This window comes from Pleurodeles waltl, chromosome 1_1 (assembly GCF_031143425.1).
Source record: "Pleurodeles waltl isolate 20211129_DDA chromosome 1_1, aPleWal1.hap1.20221129, whole genome shotgun sequence".
NCBI classification, from domain to species: domain Eukaryota; kingdom Metazoa; phylum Chordata; class Amphibia; order Caudata; family Salamandridae; genus Pleurodeles; species Pleurodeles waltl.
Window position 1 is genome coordinate 221,659,591 of NC_090436.1, and position 24,341 is coordinate 221,683,931.

The following is a 24,341-nucleotide window of genomic DNA, read 5'->3' on the forward strand; positions in this document are numbered from 1 at the left end:
TTGACTGCATACAGTAGTACAATGTACATTGTATTCATGTATGTTTCTAATTCTCAAATTAGAAATTGCAAGAAAACATTTTTTTTTACCCCCTCAGCCCAAAACACGGTTGTGGTGCATAAACACTTTAGTTCAGGAGAATGATCTAGACATGCAGGTCTTAAGGAATAAGTCAATCCAGTTTCTATAGATCAATCTCGGCTGTCTTCTCCCTAGTCAATCTTTGGGACACATGGAAATGTTTGTTTTTAGAGGCCAAATGATAAGTCATGTGTCCAAGAAAATCAAAGAAATCAAATCCCTCTTGGAACAGCGTTCGGCTAATATCAAATTCCAGGAAATAATATTTAGATGGTCAAAAGACCCCTCAGCATTAACAACAGTAAAAAAAAAAACTTGAATATGAATACAACAAAATAATCAGTAAGCGTGCTCACTTTTTTAAAAAAAAGTTAGGAAATTCTTTAGCTGTCTACTTAAAAGAAACTCCACCTTCATTTTTTAAGTTTAAAGACCCCCCCCCCCCCCCCCCCCCCCCCCCCCCCCCCCCCAAGTTTCAACTGAAACCAAGACTGGTAATATTTGGGAATGTTTTCAGAAATTCTATACCAACTTATATTGCCCCTCAGTTTCCACTCCAAAAGATATTTGTCTCACTTTTCTCCAGGCTATGCAAATAAAATCAATTTCTGATGAGGACCATATGAAACTAAACAAACCAATATAGCATTGCGAGATCTGGAAGGCGATTAAACATATTCCATCTGGAAAGACCCCTTGTCTTCCATTATGAATCCACAATTATGGACCTTTTGGAAACCATACTAAAACATTTTGCCTTTTCAGTAGCGGTCTCAGGTACCGCTGTGAAGGCCACTATTGTAGTGATCCCCAAAGAAGGGAAGGATCCTTCTGATATCCAGAATTTCAAACCAATCTCATTAATAAATTAGGAGGCCACCCGCATGATTACACGGATAGTCCATGCCACTCAGACTGGTTCATCAAAGGCAGATTAGCAAGCAATAATATTTGGCTGTTTTGCCACATTATTGAAAAATAATCCATTCCACAAGCTCCTACCAAAGCAGCTATAGCCACGAATGCGTAGAAAGCGTGTGATAAGGTGTCATGGAGGCTACTGGAGGCAGCCTTAAATAGATACAGCCTGAGGGGATTTTACATCTATATGGTCATGTCTGTGTAGGCCAAGACTCCCAGAAGAATTAGAGCCAATGACGAATTATCATCTTTGATACCCTTTCAACAATGCACCCATCAAGGCTGCCCGTGCTCACCATTACATTTTTTACTGGCCATTGACACTTGACACTGATGTTTAAGGAATCTTTCAACATTGCTACACTTATGCAAACAATATTTTAATCCTTTACTGATACACCTGAGTCCGCTTTTCCTGCCATTATGGACATCATTAATACGTTTTCTTTTTATTTCAGGTTACTTTTTGGACAGAGACAAAAACAGATGTTTTACATCTTCCTGTCTGTGGAACTCACAATTCCAATGGCAAGCAAAATGTATCAAATACTTGGGAATTAGGTTCTGTAACAATTTGGATGAATCCATGTCCCAGAACGACCATAGAACAATTGATAAATTTAAAAACCTTTAAATGGCTTCGTCTACTAAAAATATTTCATGGTGGGGCAGATTAAAAACTTTGAAGATGATGGTGAACCCATTAGTTAGTTTCTGTTCAGCATGTGCCAGATCTGCTTATTCAAATCAATTTTTTAAACAGCTAACAAATTATGCGTTTAATTTCTGTGGAGTAAGAGGAAACCCAGAATGAGTTTTAAAATGCTCAGGTCTCCCATTAACATAGGGACCTCCTGGATTGGTTTAACTACTAAACAGCTTTCTTAGCAGCTCAGGATATCCAGTAGTGGAATTGCACCACCCCCACCAAATGTGCTTCCTTGGCTCAGTATTAAAAAAAAAAAACATTAGCTACCCATTCTCTTTATTAGCTAATCTGACTATGTCTTACCACAATTTTGTCCACTCCAATAACATTCTTAAAGATATTATTAAAGCCCTATTAATAATGGATAAGCTTCTAGCTTACAGCATTAACAAATTTGCCTCAAACTCTTCATGGAGTAATAAGATCATAACATCTAGCCCCCAGGGGCTTTGAGTTTTGACTCAGCCACTAAAGGGATTGCCAAAGTTTCAGATTTATATGAAAGTAACGCGCCCTTATCATTTGATGCACTAAAACAGAAGTATAAACTTTCCAACTTGGATTTGTATGAGTTCCTAAAAAGTGAAACTCAAAGCTGGGCCCACTGGGCAATATCACCTGTCTCTCTTCCCTCCAGCATTGGCTCTCGGTGACTGCTGCAAGATAGAAGTTGAGACATGTACAATCGTCCCCTCATCGCCCCGCCCTAGGTGACGTCCAACACACGGCTACCTCTTCTCTCCTGCACATAGTTGCCGATCTTCCTCGTGACCCCCCTCCAACATTGCCCCCTCCATCTAGCATTTCTCCCCTCCCTTTTGACTCCCTCTATTATTGATTGAGGTTACACATATCTTACACTCTTCTCTCATATCCATTTATTACAGGGAACCTGGGATGTTACTGGTATATATGGTTTGTATAGTGGCAACCCACTATACAAATCCATGTCGCCAGATGTTTTATGTTCCATCGTTCACACCAACCTTCTGTAAAATCTTTTTGTGAAATATGCTGCTATACTATAATTTAACCCTTGTAATTCACAAACCCTTAATAAAATTGTTTAAAAAAAAAAAAAGGAAATCTCATCACTCTTGGTGGGCATGGGTCACATACCTTTGAAACAGAAACACTGCTGAAACCCACTCTCTAGGTATCCCCTAAGCGCACTTGGGAAACTTTGGACTCCGTTATACACAAATTGAAAATAAGAGCTCTTTAGTCTCTACCTGCCCCCTAATCAGGCTCTTCAGACCCAACGCAGACGCAGACACAGACAGACCACAATCCTCTTGACCATCCATGTGACTCTCTTCCTGGCTCAGTCAGGCTTTCTCTCGACCACACCCTCCCAATTCTTTCCCTTTCTTTGCTCTCCCCCTCCTTATGCCTACCCCAACCCATTTCCCTGTCCCTGAACCCTGCTGATCTTTGTGATTACTTCCAAATAAGCATGGAGTCTGCATTTTTAATGAGTCTCTTCAGTCCCAATAGTCTGAAATGAGATTCATCAATATCTTGTCTGGTCAACGATTGGTTTGAAATGCACCACCTTTATTGTATTACACAAACATTCAATATATCTTTTGGATCAAACACATGAAAAACAAAAGCTTTGAGGCACATATGTGCACTAAGAATCGTTCCAATTAAATAGTTTAAACATTTTCAAAACAGAAATTTTATATCTTACCTGATTGTGTGACTGCTAACAATTGGCAGTCTATGGATTCTGATTTTTCGATGACAGCAATCTGAATAATTGGCTTAAAAACAGTGCGGTCAATCGTCCTAAGAGTAAAAAAAATGAAAATCAGCTACCATTTGATTAATGCCAAACTAGAAAACAAACCATTTTACAGTCGTCATCTACGTCTGCGGAGATAAAGGAGGATCTAATTTGCCTAAATTCAGGAACCTCATAATAAGGTTCAAAGAAGTGAAGACGTTGCAAGAGAAGGTGATGCAAATGGAGGGTTGAGAAATAAATAGAAATGTGAACTCTCATTGGAAGGAAAACCAAAATGCAAGCAGAAAAAATACAGTTTAAGCTATTTTTTGTGAAGCTGAATATACATCAGCTGCTCATCAAAACAGACAGGGCTCAAAACAATGTTCTAAAAACATAATTAGTACTGCAGTATTATCGGTACAGCTAGGGCGTGAAAAACCACATCTGACAGTGACACTTTAATCAGAAAAAATGTCAGCAATTCCTTAACAGTTTTCACAAATGTTTGTCTGAAAATGTAATGTTAGATAAAAATTCCCAACATGGTGGCAATATTACCTGGCAATATTTCCAGCTGCAGAAACAATTGAATTTTGTGAGACGGATGCGATTCTGCTCATCCCTTGACCATCACAACCCAAATCGTAGACCTGGAAAGTAAAGATAAAGTTACTTTTACAGAAACTTAGTTACTCTTAACGTCAATATCAATCTAGCGCACCACCTGCTTGTGAGATCAGACGCTGGTTTAATACCTGTTTAGGAAGGTCTCTGGGCATCCTATTCCTTCACACATGACTGCGCTCTCGCCAGTCCTCATCATGAATACAAAAAAAGGGAGGGGCACCAATGAATGTTTTGTCTCCAATCAAGAGATGACAGGGAGGGGGTGATTATTGAAGATAACTGAAGAAATAGCAGTAATGAACGATCTATAAAGGTAACTTTATCATACTCCTACGTCCAAACGGTCTCCCAGTCTCCACCTGAGGACAGATTCCACGACAAACAAAGTAGAAATGGAGGAAGAGCGATATGGGACATAGATTGGAGCAGTGGAGAGAAACATCAGAATTCTTTCTACGCCAATAAGGTGCTTCTCTTTATGGAATGCCTGCATCTGTTCGTCCCTTGTTTCTTTCAGATACTGCAGGTCTATGGGGAGGCCTCAGACCTATGGTTAACTGGCATAAACTGGTTCTGACAACAGTGGGGACGACCGCTAATGAGGTCCTACCAGTGATTGTTAACTGCGCCCTTCAAGTACTTGGGCCTCCTCATTTCACTGAGGCCAGACTACTGGCAGCTTAAGGTAGACCCGTTAGTGACCAAACTAAAATTACAGCTAACAGACTGGAGGCAGCTTCCTCTTTTGATCATGGAGCCGTGTCCCTATATAAATCTATTTCTAAAGTTCTGCAGCACTAGTACCATTCACAGATACACATGCTAGAATCCATCTAAGTTGTCAGAATGGTAATCCCTGGTACACTTCAAATGTTTCAAAATATCAGCAGGTTTCTAGAAGTTAAGGGGCAGCTCAATCTCTTAAATGAAGTAAAGCATTCTTGAACTACTGAGGGGATTACTCCTGCACTGAGTGATGCAATAATTTGTTTATTTATTTTACTTTTTTTATTGAATATTTCTTAGCATTCCATACAAAAAACAAAAGGAATACCAATGCAAGCTCCCACCACCAACAAATCAGAATAGACACCGGCAAACCAAGTCTAGGTCTGCTAGTGCTCAGTCCTAAAATGTCTCTTCCTCCTCTTGGGTACCCCACATGACCTGGGGGGGTACAGGAACCTCTTCTGTGGCTTTCAAATGCTACTTCCCCCTACTGAGACCCCTTTAACTACTACAGGAGCTAGATCTAGTGCTCCAGAGATAGTTCATTCCATGCCTGCCATCAGACCTCGCCAAGGGCCCCATATCTCAGTGAATTTACCTGGGCATGCTCTGGTCTTATAGATTTGCTGTTCAGCCCTCATACACCAGTCAATATTAGTCTCACACCTACCCACTGTTGGTATGCGGGCTGCCCCCCATACTTGAACAATGTCCTGCCTAGCCACCATGAAAGCAGCATTACAAGAGAGGAGCACATATCTGTCCAATCTTAGTTCCCCCCAAATTCCTAGCAGAACCACTCAGCCTGTAGGTTTGCACGCAACAATGATATGGGTAGTCCACGCCCATGGCTCAGTGGCTTATATCCCGTTTAAACTCCTCTAGAATTCTGCCCAGGTTATTGTTAAAGAAGAGCTGTTGGTCCCTAGTAACAAATACCTAGGTAGCGAAATCCCCTTTACTCAGGAGGTATCAAGCACTTCCACTCTCCCATCCAACCAAGGGGATGGCACACAAATAATGCACAGTCTGGAGAACCAGCCACAAACCGCGAACACATTAAGGATCCTATCAACTGAGTTCTCAGGCTCCCATAGGTACAAGAGAAGTCGTCTGAATTCAGCAAGGTAATGCCCTCAAAGTCGAGGGGCCAGAGCAATCCCCTGAGAAGGGTGCTCCCTCGGATTCAGTTAGCCAGGGGTCCCCTTGCTATCACGAAGAGAAGAGGGGAACAAGGGGCATTCCTGTCTCGTCCCCCTTCCCAACGCAAATCTTCCGACATTGTACCATAGACCCATACTCATGCCATGGGCATGAGCAGCCTGCATCCAGATAGATGGAATACCTGAATCCCATCCTCTCAAACAGTGCCAACAAGTAGGGCTATTCTACAGAGTTAAATGCCTTTGCTGTGTCCAGAGCATGGAGTGGCTGGTTCTCACATGCATCCCTCAAGCACCAAACACCCAAAAAGGCACTGCAGGTTATGCCTGTTGGATCTAAAGTATATGAACCTTGGTTGGTCTGGTGCAACAACCATATGGATTACGGGCATCAGCCAGGTCACCAGTACCTTGGCAAGCACTCTTGTCTCAAAGTTAAGGAGCGTGACTGGCCTATAGGAAGAGCATTTCTCTGGGTTTTTCCTTGTTTGTGGATCAGGACAATATTCACTTGTCAGAGGTCGCGAGGGAGTTCCACTGCAGATCTGATGTCAGAGGCATAGCCCAAATGGTTTAACTACTTGGCATCATACACACTTAAAGATTTCTGGGGATGGGACAGAGGGCACCAGATTATGATTGTTGGCAAGCGGATGTACTGGAATTGTCTGTAGATGAGGAAACGCACATGAGACTACACCAAAGATGACAAAATAACAGAAGACATTACTGAATGGAAGGAATTCAGTAACATTTTCCTAGACCCAGAGATAGAACCAGCATCTTCAGGCAGTGAAGGGGATGCGACTGGGGAAAGGGAGGGAGAAACAGGGACAGGGAGGCAACTACATGAAAGGATGAAAATGTGTTGTACTGCTTGATGCTAAAATTTGTTTGATTCTGCACAGGGAATCGGTGGGGGAGAGAATACTCTATTAGGACTGTTGGATTATGATATCTGTTCACATTTACTTATCCGATTGCCGCTTATTGACGCTCTCAGTTGCTGTAATGTTTGGGGGGAGAAACTGAAAAATAAAGTTATTATAAAAAAGAAAAAAAAAAGATTTCCGGGGGCAGCCCATTTGGATACAGTGTTTCCCCGAAATTAGACTGTGATAGAGCATCTGTAATCTCACCCTCCTGTATAACTCCCTCAAGGGATTTGACAGTCCCCCTCTCCAACTGAGATACTGGGATATCACGGAGGAGCCAATCCAAGTCCTTTGTAGGACCCAAGACCATTTGTGAGGAGAATGGTTCTTGCAACTAGTTGGCAAATGCCCGGGCAGCTGCAACCACCACCATTGTCACCATGCGGCCCTCCTCAGTGTGGATTTCCTAGACTCATCTCTGCCCATCTTTCCCGGCGCACCCCCACCTCCCTCCATGCTAGTAGTTTTCCCGCCTTGTTGGCCACGTTGTACAGGGTTGGACTTATAAAGCATCTACACCTCCTGGTGCAGCAGGGCTCGATAGTCGTCCCATTTTCTCTATTTGGGAAACTATATGATCATCTGGGTGTTGAGCATAGTGGGCCTCCCAGGCTGCCAGTCTGGCATCTAGCTCCCTCATCTCTCTATCTCGGTCTTTCCTCTTCCCGGGTACATGCACAATAAGGTGGCCAAGTATCACTGTATTGTACACATCCCTTAAGAAGGCAACTGAGCCCTTGTTCTCTTGGAAATCTAGTTCTGTTGTCTCCTGGGTAAACCTCTTGGTCTGCAGTCTGTCAGCACCCATAAGTCTAGGCTCCAGGCCAGGGTAGTGCTGGGAGCATTAAGCGTTAGCCTCAGGTTCGGATGTGCATGGTTAGAGATGCCCTTGGGAAGGTGTTTCAGCTCCTCGAGCACCCCAGTAGGCGTGTAGGGATCAGGAATTTATCTAGCTAGGACACTGACAGCATGGTATTACCTGCAAATGAGTACTGTCACACCCCTGGGTGCCTGGCCCACCAAAGAACCGTCAGACCGATGGCTGCTAGGAATGTGGTTTAGTCTGGCATCTTTCTGAAGGGAGCCAAGGGGTGACTCTGGGAGGGGGAGGTATGGTCGACCATAGGACAAATCTGAGGGCGAGTCCCTAGGTGCACTCTACCAAATGTTGCCATGTACTCTACACATCCAGGGCACACTGAGGCACAGACACCCTACATGATGCGCTCTTGGAATGTAAACAGGCTGTGGAAAAAATTAAAGAGAGGGGCGGTCCTGAAACACTTGGCACAGTGGCCTTAAGACATAGTCCTGCTGCAAGTAACCCACCTACTGAGCAATAGATGAGTTTTTACAAAGGGGCAAATATATATTCGGCGTTCTCTACAGGCTCCAGAGGAACATGTATCCTGGCGCATTTGTAGCTACCATATATGGTTACATCTGGTTAGACTTGCAGGGTGGCTGAGCAGCAGTGGGATATATATATATATTTTTTCATGTGATGGACTAGGATATAAGAACGAACCTTGCCGCTCAGTTTCACACATCTGTGACAGGGATGGCATTTTCAAATTATGTAATCTTTGCCATTTGCAGACCAGGAAAATATTTTGAAAAACAGCTTGATGACATGGCTTCCCAAGAGGATGTGAAGCACAACGCTTACCAAACATTTCCATTTTCAGGTGAAATTAGAACACTTGGCACTCACACAGTCTGTGTGAAACCCAGTAAAAGGATTTGCTACTTCATAGAAAATTCTAAAAAGTTATTTGATCGTAGTTGCCAGAATCCTGCGATACACCTGATTTTTTCACAAACATGACTTGCATCCTAATTTGTAGGCATGACACTCAAAGCTGATCTTGTTGAACACTGCACGTTTGTAGTGAGCCAAAACATTTGACAGTCTGCAAAAGGTGGTCTTTTCTCTTTAGTGCTGTGAACTCCTATGAATGTAATGAAGAAAACCATTAAAAAAATCTTTAAAAACCTAACAATGATTGCATTTCTAAAATTAAACATCAATATCTGCCAACTATTTCATGTGGACTTGTACATTTTCCTTAGTAAAGTATTGGGCATGGAAAGAAAATACAAGAACTTTGTACCTGAAGAACGCCTTTCTCTGACCGTGTGTATAAAGTGTTCCGGGAGTTGTCAATAGCAATTTGCAGTATAGGGTCTAGGGAAACAAAATCAAAATGCAAATGTCAATTAAATTTCCTTTTAAAATGCTGGGTCCCATCCTTCCAGCCATCGCACCATAACATAATCCTGCCACCACCAAAATTCAAGGAAAGGGAGAATATACTATCACTTTTGATATTAAAATTGTGCCATTCTTGTTGCAGGCATAAAGGAAGGTCTAGGAACAGAGAAAAAAATATCTTAAACTGTATTGGTAACAAACTATTTTCTTTTTCAACAAGCTCTTAATACTCACCATCCTCAGAGAATGTAAACTGCAGCACTGATGGGACAAGGAAGGAGAGAGCACTCTTCGAATGATTTATTTTCCTGCAGCGCTGGCTGAACCATCCTGTTTCAGCCTTCAAAGGAAAAAACAGAAAACAATAGGGTGGCATAAGAAACAATATCATTATTTTCCAAGCCAGGAAAAATTGTGTAGAACTCATTGCTAAACTCACCAACACTAGAACGTTTAGAAGACAATACACTACTCAAGCCTTCACATGAACAGTTTAAGGTAGAGGTATTGTCGTAGGACTCTCGCTGTAAGAATGAGACTGCTGGACTTTGGGCGGCAGCACCACTGAGCGTGGGGAAATGAGTCTGATCCCATACTGCATGATAGCTGTCGGACTGACCCTTTTGGATAGCTAGCAGCACCTCACCAGAACCTAAGAGTGAAGGTGATTTGTGGCAGCCTATCCCATGACACTCCAAGACTCCTCACGGAAGTCGTGGAGAAACAGATCTTGCCCCTTTTTTATCAGTTATACACGCCTCAAAGATGCAAAGACAAACAGAAGCAGGATTTGGTTCAATACGTTTTATTGAAGCAACTGCGTTCTACATAAAAATGTATGAATTGCTGAATTACGATTATCTAAATAATGATACACAATATTATTATAGCGGTGACTAGAAAACTTAAACAAAGGAAAAGTCCCAACTTACTGTCACAATAGTGATTTTAAAATCCCTACCTGCACCACTAAGATTCTACATGAGAGCAATAGCAGTGTACGCCCCAATCTATCCATCTAGTCCCCAGAAGGAAATCCAATCCCCATACCTGTGGTATAGTTACAGAAGAGCTCTGTTCGTCTGCAGGGAATCCTCATGCATGGATGAAGAAAAGAAGCACAGATTCAGCAGAAACTGTGACAACAACGTGCAATATGAGATGGCAAGCTGCATGGAATGTCCCCTCTAAAATGGTGTGGGCAGTGTAGAATTTAACAACACATCTTTTGTGCTAAAAACTGCCCTGACATGACAAGACATATTTTCCTATGTAGGCCAGACAATGTACTCTTTGGACCAGCAATACCCGGTAAACTATTGTGTACAGCCTTGGGCTGAGCACAGGATTAAAATGTTGTGCAAAGAAATGAACAACAAACTCTGCATGGAAGAACAACTGATTAAATAATAAAAACAACTTCACTAAAAATGAAGCTTTGCTAAAAGAATAAAAGGAATACAAGTGAAATGTAACTAGGTCAGAGGGCACAGGTCTCAGGCCCAGAGCTAAATAATGTGCCAGTGTAAATGCTAAAATAGCCTTACAGTAATATTCACATACACCCAGCTCTGTTTACGTGTAAGGCACAACACCACTTATATTGACTGGTGCCTTCCTACAGCATGATGTTTTACTGAGCAATTACTAGGCCAGTTCAGATGTTAGATTTTGAATAGGTTTGTCTCCAGTGCTACAACTGTTTTTTGAAACTGGACTATGACATTTATTGGTGTTGTAGGAAGTAGACACCATAACATTTCTTGATCCTCCAACAAACCTCAAGCCTTTCGCTGTATTAACAGGCAGTGAAACAAGCAGCACATATATGTAAGCGCAGACGTCATACATACTAGTTATATCCATGTCTGGGAAGGGAAAGTTTGACGGAAGTAAAACTGGAGAGCAGGTGGCCTGCATTTTATTTCAGACTACAAATGCTTACAGATCAGATTCCTGAAGAGTATGTTTGCATCCAGTGTGACCGTGTGAATGCTGCACCCAGTAAAAAGCAGCAGATTGTCTGAGATTTCATCACAGATTGTTGAGACTGGAGCTTCCTGAAAGTTATGTGTGAAGCACATGGTGAGAGAGAATGGGATTAGGCCGAGGCTTTGGAGATGCACATGCGGTCTCCTGAACAGCCATCACTTAATGTGTTCCAGAGTAGCTTCCATTTAGAAATTGATTGGGCCACCCTCATGTTAAATTATGGGAGGTCCCAAATTGCAAAAATGTAGTAAAATCAGGTCCTCATATTACTATGGGGTATGAAGAGGACCGGGTGACCACAGTTTAACTCTATATTTAATAAATAAAACAGTATTTTTAAAAAATAAAAAAAGGAAGACTAGCAGAAACACTGACTGGCAAATTAGCATTTAGACATGAATGAAAAGAATGGTATAAGCAACTAACTTGTGTGTCCTTTGCAAAGCCTAAAGTTTTTAATACAGAACAGAAAGTGAATGGCAAAAAAGGGAATGGTTCACACACCAGAAATATTCTCATTTCACATAAAGTTCAGTTTGTTCAGTTCCTACTGAAACAGCTGATAATGACCTCGAGTCAGTAATTCTATATAAGTGTAATATTAATCATGGTGCATTTAAAAGGTAAAATGCTCATATGGGATTACAAAAGCGTAACAACCTTATGGATAGATAGCAATGGGTTTGAACAATCTTGCTAAACATTTGGCGAAAAGATTATTAGCAGTCTAGAACAAACTGATGACAACAAAAGTAAATCAATCACAACAGAAAAGTATAAAGTGTGAGACACAACTGTCTTCTGTCAAGCTAGCAGGTCTACTCAGGATTTTATAGAACTGTATTCGTTATAGGCTATTATAGCTCCATTACCTTGAACCTTGAACTTTTTATTATTTCCTTGGAGATGCATATCCATTGGTAGCAATATCAGAAATATTATCAGTTATCAACGAAAACTAAATGTTTTACAATGCTTAAGAGGTTAAGCTACAAAAAGGAGTCCCGACACTAGATAATTCTAAGAAAAACAAGAGAGAAAATTATTGGCTCTTTATTGCCTGTACTTAGATCCTTGCCCAAAGTAGCCACAAAACCTCATGACTAGGTTCAAACTGGGGTGGCGTGGTGGGCAAAAAAACAATGGATTAAACCCAGATCTTTGTGATTGGGGATGAATGTTTGCATTGTTTAGCATTCCTTCCATCACCTGTTCTTTTGGCTTTTGTCGCCCTAAGTGGGAAGGGTATGCCCAGATGTGGGTCCCTTGCCGTCTGTGCCACTGGATTCAAGCTAGCCTGGCTGATGAAAGGTGATACCCTAAAACCTGTCCGAGGATGGTTGTTTACGGTCCAGGGAGGACGTGGCTTGGCAGTTCGGACTGGACTGTTCCCACTGGGGACAGAGTCAAGATTGATTTGCATATGGCTGGATCCAAACTGGGGTGGTGTGGTGGGCCAAAATAATTATGGATTAAACCCAGATCTTTGTGACTGTTTGCATTGTTAAGCTTTCCGTGCACCATCTATCCTTTTCACAAAACCTCTTGACTGCACTAACTTTGTAATTTGGAGGCATCTTTGATATAATCCAGCTAACCACCCTACTCACTCCAATCTAAGACTTCTGTTATGCTTCTTCCTTTGAAACATTAGTCTCCTTTTGCCATATTCTGAACACACTCCCTTTCATTCTCGCATTAATTGTATTGTCACTGATTAACCCTACATTTTACATGAGCCCTCTTGAATCAATCCCAAGAATATATTAGACAAAAGACACTAAAGACTGAGCTTTGAATCATGACATATGTACAAACACAGCACATGAACTGGCATCAAGGGGCTTTGCTATCCTAATCAATAATGGCACCATGCCAGTATATAATTTTCCAGATCCAGTCTGATGCCTGGGGGTATTTTATGATGTGGGGTCTGCAGGAAGAAGGTATAAACACATTTCTAATATGCACCGAAAACACACACCATTTAACAAGGGTTTGGCCTCACAAGACTCAATGTACATGCAAATTTACTATGGGGAAAGTCTTGCTTTGCTTAGGAGGTTGTAAACAAAACTCCAGCAGATCCTCACAATCTATACACAATGTCACTTTGAAAAAGATTGTCAGCCAAAAGTAGACATTACAGTCACATTCTGTGTCATATGGGGCTCTTGGTGAGTTCACGTGGTTTAAAAGAAACTGATGTCACAAAAAGTAATTACGACATCATGAAAATAAACAAAAGGCCACTCCTGAATGTTTCTATACCATCAAACCAAGCCTTACCTGATAAGCCACTTCATAGAGGCAGCCATCTTTTCCAGCCAAGAAAATACGCCCATTATCATTAGATGTTATTGTCAAAAGGTAAGTATTGTCAGTTGGAAGTGAATATAGAGGGTCTGGAAGAAGCTGCATTCCACCCGACAAGCTGTCATTCAGATTTCCACTACCTGCCATAACACAAAAAAAACACAAAAACAAACCTATTGATAGTGTCAAACATAACCAATACATTCCTGCTGTTATGCAACTAATACACTCAGATTTGGCAGTAATGGTCCAACCCTCGCACTAGTCCAAGTTTAAATAATTAATCAACTTTGGTGCTTAACCCCGAGGTCCAACTGCCAGTGAACCTCCTACGCTACACACAATCACACATACAAATAAGAGAAACACTCAAGATTTTGTGTAGTCCTTGATCATTTTATCCAGATATAAGTCAAAGAAATTCCATCTGCCCATGATGTTATGGCAATATAATCATTTGCCTTCAGAAAATCCAAAAAATCCAAGTAAAAATAACTGTAAAAAAAAAAAAATCGGTCAGCCTAGCCAACGAGTTTTGTCCCTTAAAAGGGACTTCAGGGATCAATTATGGGTAATGTCATAAGCAAAATATCAGCAGTACATCTCTTCTTGGTATTAACTGTCACTTGACAACTATTAGCTACTGTTACTTGTACATTCCCCTGGATTTACTGCAACACTGTTAGCACTCACAATTTCTATACTAACACAGTTATTTGTGAGCTTTATTAGACAAATAACTGTGTGTGGCAAAAACCCTTGGCTTTTTTTGTGGATAATACATTATCCGTGGCACCTGTTTCAGCACCCTACATTGCTTATTCCCTTGGCTTACTATGACTACCAGGAAAACACTGATACAGGCCCTCATCACAAGTCACCAAGCTTATGGGAATGCGCTTTTGGTAGTGGGCAACGAGACTCTACTTTTCAAATTACAGGTGGTACAAAATACTGCGGCCCGATTAGTTTGTAAACATCTCTGAGCTCCCTTTCTGTACCTACCTTAAGAGCTTTACATTGGCTACCTGCCAGAAAGCCCAATCTGTTTAAGCTCCATTGTCTTGCGCACAAATCCCTTGTGGGGAACGGCCCCTTCTACCTACGAGCTAGGGTCACTTGGTACTGTCCAAGCAGAATCCGAGGTCTAAGAATAAAGCTCTTTTAAGTCCTAGCTGCATCTGACCTTCAGGTGGGGAGGTGGGGAGGTCGTTAATTTTCCCATCTCGCCCCTTATCATTGGAACAGTCTTCTTTGTCATAATTGATTTTGCATTGACTGTGGAAGGTTAAAAAAAACTGCTGAAAACGTGGCTCCTCTGAAGATTTGTCTTTCCTGATCTGCTTAATGTTGAGATTCTCCTTTGGGAAGTTAGTCATTTTGCGCTATATGTGCCTATTTAAAATAGCTTAACATTTAAAATAAGAAAACATAAGCTTTGAAATGGATCTTTCTTGTAATGCAGAGATCTCAAGAAGCATTAGTCATTTGCGAACTGTTTATCAAATCCTGTTTTCTGGCTTCTGACTATTCCACTACAAGTCCAAGCCTACAAGTGCCACAATGCAAACAAGCATCTCGCCTTTGGGACCTAATGGCATTGTAAATTGCTTTTGGCGGTGCTGTACAGAGCCAGGATGCTGGCAAGCAACGTAAAAAAAGAAATAACATTTTTTGTATTAAAAAAGCGCAATGGCAGTCACATTAATCAACTCACACGTGCATCCATCCGAACACATGCACACCAACAGAATATTTAGGGTGGCACTTGCTTTACATTTTTATTTACTGATCCAAGATAGGGGACGCTACTTGGACCTGTAAATAAAATGATTAATTTTGTTTTTAGCGCTAAAGTGCCATTTAAAAAGGAAAAAAGTGATGGGAGGTAACGGAGATTTGGGTCAGAGGGCGGAGGAAAGGAAAAAGCAGCACAAAGCAGACAGGAGGGAGAAGAACAACAGGAAGAGAACACGACAGAAGGCCACGGGTGAGAGAGAGCAACACGGTGCATGTGGTGGTGGGAGAGAAGCACATGGATGAAAGGGACCAGCGCATGGGGGGAGCAAACTCAGCAGAGAGCGCAACATGGAGTGGGAGGTGGGAGAGAAGCGCATGGTGGAGATAGCTGGAAAACGAATGTATTGTACTTGCATTTATATAGTGCCTATCACCCATGACGAAGTGTTGAAGCGATTGACATCGGGAAGCATGCTGCTCTGGTGGTTATTGTTGCTTATTGGATTTGTCTAGAGCTTCTAAAGAAACCATTTCATACATTTACGCCAGTTTATTTATGGTAGATTAAGGAGTTAAGTGTGATCTTTACACGAGGGGTTTTAAGGGGTATGCGAGCTCAGGATGACTGCTGTTGGTATTAATAGATTTGTTGTAAGAGGTTGGGTACTGGTAGAATGCAGAGGTGCAAGTTTCAAAGGAGTAGAGGTTGGGATCTTTGAAATAAGGTGTGGTCAATCTTGTAGAAATATAATCGAATGGATTCATTGAAATATGCATGTGACTTACAGTAAATTGTACTCAGAGAAAAGGAAAGCGGGGAATGCAAAATAAGGAGGCGAGAATTGGAAGTTTTAAGTCAAGGACAATATTAATGCAGGGTCGTAGGAATACAGAGGTGGCTCTTTAGGGATAACATGCACTAGAATCAGGCTACCAGTCTGTCCGCTGCTAGGCTATTGCAGGACCATCGCTTCAATAAGGGCTACTGGTCTGCTCATGGGTTGGAAACGTACAGTAATGGATAGGTGCATATATACAGGGAAATATCAAGGGCTTTCGGTTGTGCTTGAAAGAACCTCATGATCATAGCAATGTGAGTTAATATCCATGGTAAATAATAGCAACTCCAAAAAAGGGATTTGGAAAATGGTAGAGTTGATGTTTTTTAATGTTCACCCTTACAAAGCGGAATCGATTTAGAATGTCCCTGGTTTAGCATGGCACAAAATGGAGTACAAGGACAGGTTTCTCAGGCCGCCAAAGCGTATATGCCTGTATTACTTTACAGTGACGGTGGAGATCCTCACACCAAATGGAGAAGAACGGAGACAGGCTTAGCACTAGAAATTCCATAGGGCCTTATATTAGCAAGGGGCTGCTAATTAGGTCTTCAAGGGTACTGCTATTTAGTAGATGGTAGGACTGTAACTTCAGTTGTTCAAAGAGAGGACGTTTCTAGGTCAGGCCTGCTCATTTATCTGTTCCTAATTGCCACTTCGATGTATTCATGTTGTAGGTGCTCCTGCTTGGGTTTAGCCCCAGAGCTACTTGCTGTGAGAGACATCACTTTACACAAAAGCAGCTTCAGCACAACACTTGAAAGAGAACCAAACCAGCTGCGTGTGACCGTGGATGCACGTTGTGGTAATATTTGCAGTAATGTACTGGCATTGGGCATTAGTTCTCTCACACCGCATGCCACACAAAAACTGTAAAACAATGGAGCTGACATTAACAAGTCATTAAGCCAGAGTCCACAGCGCATACAATAAAAAAATCAGTTTTCATCATGCTCAAAAGTCTGCAGATGATCAAAGCAGTACCAACTTCACCATGCATTTTTAATATCCGGATCCATCTAAATTAAACTCTTTGTGGAAGAGTGGCCGTTTGGAACAGGAGGTCAGTGTGGAGGACAGATGCAGACACAGAATGGGTACATTCAACAGAATGTTACTTGCAAAGAAATGGGCATGAAGAAAGACATGAAGCCCAAGTACAAAGTAAGTAGTGTTACCCAAGAAGCAAGCAGGTTTGAGGCAAAGGTACATACAAAATTAAGGTAAATTTGCATTCCAACCGCCGTGAAGAATATTAATCCCTAACTACCACACAAAATTTAGGTATCCCTTTCCCCACATTAATTGAACCAATGATATCCGATTCAATTAGTGGCATATGCAATCCTAAATCAGTAAGTTAAACAAAAAACAGGAAACCACCACAGTAGCCGCATCACTGTGCCTCTTTTTCCCTATTTTTGTTTTTTTATATTTTGCCAATTCGGCCAAAAAAGCATTGGCAAAGTCAATTTGTTACCAAGGCAAGACCTATTGGCTTTTCCACTGCCTGTTATATCAGCGTTACTAAATTAATTTAGTATCAAACACTGAGCACTTGTAACCATTCATCAAATATTACTCATAACTGCAAAGCATATGCTGAATCAAAATATTTAACAGACTGAAAAACCTGCAATATAAAAACTGTGGCCAAAAAACGGTTATGGAGAAAGAGGGTCATAGCCATTGAGTTAAATATGAGAAAATTCTGCAATTACTAGACAAATCTAGCGTGTAAACAGTCAAGCTTATGAGTAGTTAACTCTGAGTTTAGGAAAACATTTGAGACCGAAAAGCCCGAGCAGCTTGCGCCACTAGATGGCAGCAGGTTTTTATGCTGACCCACGCAGTTGCAGGACAGAGGGTAAGCACAGGGAGAGGAAACAAGCATTGGCAAGGCCAAAAAGTCTCACCTATGCAAGAGCTATTGGCTTTGCCAATGTATTTTAGCCATGTTACACACCAGTATTCAGCATGGCTAAAAGTTAGTTGCGTTGAGGAGAGTGGCCTGGAGTGTTGTAAAGTAGAATGTCATAGAGTGGAGCTGCATATACGATTGTGTACGCGAGTAGCACAGAGTGGAGTCGAACAGCGTAAAGTGGAGTGGACTGATGTACAGTGCACTGGCATAGTGTTGCAGAGCATAGAGATGTAGAGTGCAGTGGCATAGAATTCATCAGCGTACAATGCAGTGTCAGAATTATATGGTGTAGATTAGAGTTGTGCATAGTATAATGGCATAGATTAAAAAAGGTTTAGAGGGCAGTGGAATAGATTTCAGTGGTGCCGATAAGAATGGTGAGCAGTGGATTGGCGTAGTGGTACAGGGTAGAGCGCATCAGCAGTGTTGCAGAATGGTGTAGAGTGGAGTGGCAAAAAGTGGAGTTATGCAGAGTTGGGTCGGTGGCCTACACTGGGGTGGTGTAGAGTGAAGTGGCAAAGAGTACAGTGGGGTAGAGTGAAGCCAGTAAAGTGGTGCAGAGTAGAGAGGCGCAGAGTGAAGTGGCATAGAGTGGAGTGGTGCAAGATGGAGTAGAGTGCAGTGAAATGTAGTGGTGCAGAGTAGAGCGCAGTGATGTCGAGTGGGATGGTGCAAATTAGAGTGGAGTCACAGAGTGGAGTATGGGTGGTGTGGTAGCACACTGTCATTACAGACAACACATTTTCAATTGAAATTACCATTACATTTGCACAGATATACTCTTTTACTAATAAAACTATACAGCACACAAATGAGAAGGTGCTGAAATGGCATCAACCCGGGCATTGATTTCATTTGATCATATTAAAGTACTGGTTTCCAAAACACTTCAGAATTAACGAGAAAAAGTGATTCATTTGTGCTTTCCTAATTCTGATAAACTTGCACAGTTTATTTAAATGTTGTGTTCTAGAAGAAAACACTTTCCTACTTTCAGTATCAATCAAGATTTTCACAAACCCTCTCACTTTGAAGTCAGGGAAAGAAAAGTAAATACCAACCTCCCTCGGAAGACAGAGACTGACATCTGACCTCTGTCTGTGAACTCACAGCAAACGGGACAAGGTGAAAACAAAATTTACAGGCCTGTTTAGAGCAAGGAGCACTCATGGAAGAATACAAGGAGAGGTAGTGTGAAAAGGCTTTGCTCCTTGGAAAGGATAAGCTCATGCTGGACAACCTAAAATAAAAGACGCAAATAGAAAGCCATAGAATGTGAATTACAAATCACAAAGCCAATGGTAAGCAATGGACGGAACTTATTCACAAGGAAGCTTTCTGAATGTCCTTAAAATGTCTTTAGCAAACCAGACAGCTGCGCTATCTGGTATACTTCAATCTAAAGAAGGAACACTTGAAAGCCTCTCCCTCCCCCAACCAGTGCTACCTGACCTTCTATGACTATCCAGGGATCTGTGTGAAGCAGGCAATAGCATCAAAAGTGCCACATTGAGAATGACAGAACTATTGCAAGGATTACATTTACTAAACCCTTCTGCCTTCAACAGAAATCATCTTTTTATCATGCAGAGGGCCTATTGGACCCCCTCCCAGAAGAAGGCGAAATGTGATAACTCATGGGGAAAGTCATCTAAAAAGAAGTGCGAAACTGCAAATGCAGACAACACTCACGTTTGTGAGCTGCCCTGCTTCAAAGTGTTTTGGGAACACGTAGTTAAAATAAGTGTAGCCATCATTAATTGTCAGCTGGACATAAGCCCAATTTTATCTGTACTTGGTATCAGCAAGAATGGCTCAATTGTTTTGGAACATAGAGAGGCTAAACTAATCTTTTACCTAATGCTGCTTGCAAGGTGTCTAGTATGTAAAACATGGATTGATAGCACTTCACTGAGTGGATTAAATTAACTGAGAAAATTAGTAAGCAGGATAGCTTCTTTTGTTGGGGGGAAGAAAAAAAAAAAGCTTGCTATTTAAAGACTATGTATTATTTCTTTGGATTTACGTAGAGCCAATATGTTGCTGTGTCACAACTTAAGAATGCAAACACACAAAGTGTGTAGGTGGTGTAGGGGGAGAACAGGTCTCTTGTGGCCTGTTCAATGTACGCTGGTTGAGAGCTTGCCGTAGTGCAAGAGGACGTATGGGTGTGACGGGTGACTAGACCTATGAGGGTGTTCCCTTTACGGACTAGGTGGTCTCACACACATTATAGTGTCATGCTTCATCATATGACACCTAGCCCCACCCAGGTAAGATACTACTTGGGCGGACTCAACCTCGTTGTTAAAAGAACTATAGAGGGAGTGCGGAGATTTAATCTTGCTGGATTATACAAGGTAGCCAGATAAGGGTAGTGAAAGATAAAATTATCTTACAAATCACCTGTTTAGTTAAGAAGTTTAATGTAGGTGTTCGTAGGTAAGAGTAAAAACGGGGATGGGGACTCCTTTGAGTGTGATGACTTAGGGGGTCTAAAAGATGGGAACCAACATGTTTCTGCCCGCACTAAGAGCCCAAATGGTCTGGGGCATTCATCAGGGTCAAGAATCCCTAAAGGTGAGGAGCAGAATTTTATGCTCATTGGGAAAGATAAGTGCTCTAAGAAAATAGGCCTACCTGGAGAATTTGAGGGGGTATGGCCTAAAAAACTAAATAAGATAACAAGTAAACGGTCGTGAAATATCTGTGCCACTTCACTCCAAACCACAGCACACTGATGGTGACAGAAACATGTTGTGGAAAATACACACATACACATGCAAGAGTTTTAAGGTCTTTTTTCCAGGGAAACCTATTAAGATGGTCTTACCCTGCGAAAAAAGGAAGTTAGCCTCTGGTCTGGGAACTGACGGAGGGGGGTGTCCTCTAAGGAGGAGATATGGATTAAAATATGGCTAAAGAGGTCGAGCTACTACATGCTAACAGGCTAGTAACACAGAGGTGGTTAATAATGCGGAAAAAGACTGCTGTGTGATCACTATATCAGTCTGTTGCAGAAGAGTCATTACGTAACACACCTGTAATAAAAACTTGTAAAAGAGAAAGGACATAATTACTAGACACACAAACATGGATACTTATCTCAAAAGAAGAGAAGAAGCGATGAAGAATCAAAGGGGGGGGGGTCCACTGGGGGAGTTTTTAGACTTACTACTCCAAAGGCAGCAACATGCTCGTGCACCTAAGTGGTTCGTGTCCCAGCCGCTTGTTCACTTGGGCCTGAATGCGGCGGGCTTTAAATGGAAGGGCTGATTATTGTCAATTATGCTCACGTGTGCCTCAGCTGAAGCGTCAATGCTGCGGAACTTCCGGCCAGCCCAGCAGTCAGGGACACGCGTTCCCGGCTGCCGGAAGAAATGGAGTAATTAGGGGACGCGGTGCGTCTACCCTGGCCCCTGAATGCTGGAAAATGAAGTCTCAGCACTCGGAGGCACGCTTGTCAGACGGTTGCTACAGCAACCGGGAGCATGAGCAAGGGCACCGAGCGGCGGCTGCTCCAATCGATGCAGTTGGAAGCAATGGGCCCAACCCCGGTTTGGGGCGGAGGGCCAAAACCACCTGTGTACCCGGGGAAAAAAAGAAAAGAAAGGAAAGAAACCAGGGAGAGAGGGGGGAATAGAAGGGGGGAAAAAGGGAAAGGGGTGGGGGAGAGAGAAAAAGGAGAAAAGAGGAGAGGGAGGGGGAAGAAAGGGGGGAGAGAAGAGAAGACGGAAGAGGCAACAAGAAAGAAGAGAATGAAAAGTGGGGAAACCAGGGAGGGGGGGGGGGGAGAAGGAGAAAAGAGGAGAGGGAGGGGGAAGAAAGGGGGGAGAGAAGTGAAGACGGAAGAGGCAACAAGAGAGAAGAGAAGGAAAAGCAGGGTCAGAGAGAAAAAGGATGGGGAGAAATTGAAATGTAGGGTGGGGTAGAGGGACAAAAAGGTGGGGGGAGGACAGGAAAAGAGGGGGGACTAGGAAACAAAGGGGGGAAGAAGTGGGGGAAAGGGCAAGGGGGAAGGAAAAAGGAAACAGGGAAGCGGAAAAAAGGGTAGAGGAGGGAGGGGAGCGATGGAAGAGTAAAAGTTAGGTAAGGGGAGTGTTGCTAAGGGTTTACAGGGCTGACCATTGGATATTATGATTGAGTCCCATGGTGTCTGTGTGCAGCCTCCATACCCATCTCTGTTCATAATATAACAGTTTTTGTTTCATAGTTATAGTCGGATTGCTGAGTTTGTCTATGACAAACCACTCCATATCATCGGGATCATGGTTGTTCTGAATGTAATGTTCTGTTAAACGGGTTGCATCCTGTCTGCATCTAATGGTACTTCGATGCTCGCAGATGTCTGTCAGATACCTTGCCACAGTACACAGTACACAATTGCAGAGAAAAGTCACTATAGTAAAAGGTTACAGACACTAGTACTGTTTAAGATAATAGTTACACAGACTGCATGAGGGTGCTTGTATATGCTCTCAGGTAACCAATTACTTTTCTGATCACTTCAGTGTAATGACTTAAGTGTTATGGGTATGCCCAGACTTAGTTCCTGTGCTCACTGTGCCACTAGAACCTAGCTGCACTTGACTGAAAAGCTGCAAGTAGGGTGAAAATTGTCTTGTGTTGCTTGTGTTCTGGTTTGGATTGGACCAAGCTTGGCAGTTCATGCTGGAATGCTCCTAATGGAGCAGGGTTGAGGTACATTTCCATATGGCTGGGTCTTATCTGCAGTGTCAAGGTGGGTAAGAAAAAAAAAAGGACTAGGATGAAGCCCGAGTAACTGCCAGTGCCTGGGATTAATTTAAGCATCCCACCCAACACTTGATTGCCACAGGTATAACTACTCACTATATATCTGACCATGCATGTACATTTGTAATTGTTCCGGCGTATGACAACTTCACTTGCCATTCTGATTCTCTAAGCTTCCAATGATGAAGGAGATATGACTGGTATTTTGAGCTTTTGACCTAAATGGGTTTGTACATAAGACCACAAATAGTTATGTTTTACAGTAGCACACTGTAATGATAATAAGTCGTAAGTGGTGTGGTCATTTCTTTAAATTAAGGCACAATGTGATTGCTGCTGTCTCTTGTGCCATTAAGGAAACCTCTTTGGTCAACTGTGGGGTTCTGGTCTTCCTTAGAATGTTCCAATGTTTTCAAACTATTATTTTTATCTGGACAGAAATGAACTGCCCTGATTACATTAACATGACCACGTTTCTAACTTTTTCAACTTGAGCATATCCTCGTTCTTAAAGTTTTACAACTGTAGTTTTCTACACATGTACGCCAGCCAGAAACACTTCTATTTGCAACATCCTGGCTTCTCATTCATCCAAATGCTTTAACTATAGGTATATTGTCCATTTCATTTTAACTGTTGAATCTGGCCACCTGCAAAAATACTAGAGGAATTAGATACAGGCACACAGAGAGGAGATGCAAAGCAAGTCAAATAGCCATGACAGATCATGGAAAATACTAGTCAAAATGCATCCTGTTTACCTGCTTGTAGTCCAGCAAAACTCAATCCCAGGATTACTATGTCAACTGGAGTAGCCAGAACAAGGAGGTACCTAATATGAGGCTGAAAAATCCCTGGAAAAAAATATAAAAATTGGCAGTGACATTAAAATGTGCCTTGATTAATGAGGTAAGAAAATTTGCAAAAAACAGATCTGCTCTAAATGCTTCTTTATATATATCCAACATTAAAACATACAGTAGTTTTTTGGGATGATTTATATGCCACCATAATTATTAAAGTACACATAAGTTGTAACCAAAGAAAATAATCAAATATGACCACAAAAGGAACATGGATATCACAGTGATCATTTCGTGAATGTATTACAATCAATAATAATATTGAATAGCCAGTTCAAAACAAACTTAATAGCTGAGTTATACAAAAGTAAACAACTGACAGGGCACTGCTCCAGTGATTAATATGGAGAAAATGAACAAAAAAAACACATGGAATATAATAAACAGTGGCTGTCAATAATTTTAAAAAATCAGCAGGTAGACTAAAGATAAACAATCGTCCACATGATTCCTCTTTCAGGGGAGATAAAAGACAGTACAACAATGTGATTATCAACGTTTCAACCCAAAGAACATAAATGTACAGGGTCATCATCAGGATAAAAATAATAAAAAGTTAACATTCCTATGTTAATTTACAAGCATGCCAAACAAGGACTTCGGGCATTTAAAGATGAAGGTACTCCAGACAACTGTCTGGTAAGTATTGAGAGCAACTCTAAATTAACAGAAATTGAATTAAGACTGTGGAACGGTGGTTGACCTTTGACAAACACAGGCCATTCAACTGGCAAAAGGGAAACTATAATATCTCAAAAGATAAAACAAGGGAGGCACTAGGTACCCTTACGATTAGT

At 41.8% G+C, this 24,341-nt stretch overlaps 1 protein-coding gene across 2 annotated transcripts in view; it reads right to left on the minus strand.

The window, feature by feature from the left end:
* NUP155 (nucleoporin 155) overlaps nt 1-24,341 on the minus strand; it is a 546,729-nt gene that overhangs the window by 433,619 nt on the left and 88,769 nt on the right. For both annotated transcript variants that reach the window (XM_069221247.1, XM_069221245.1), the window contains exons 5-10: nt 23,443-23,535; nt 13,397-13,563; nt 9,350-9,455; nt 9,015-9,088; nt 4,005-4,096; nt 3,408-3,505 (exon numbers count right to left, since the gene is read on the minus strand). In XM_069221247.1, coding sequence (XP_069077348.1) covers nt 3,408-3,505; nt 4,005-4,096; nt 9,015-9,088; nt 9,350-9,455; nt 13,397-13,563; nt 23,443-23,535 — 630 coding nt within the window. The remainder of the gene's footprint in view (nt 1-3,407; nt 3,506-4,004; nt 4,097-9,014; nt 9,089-9,349; nt 9,456-13,396; nt 13,564-23,442; nt 23,536-24,341) is intronic.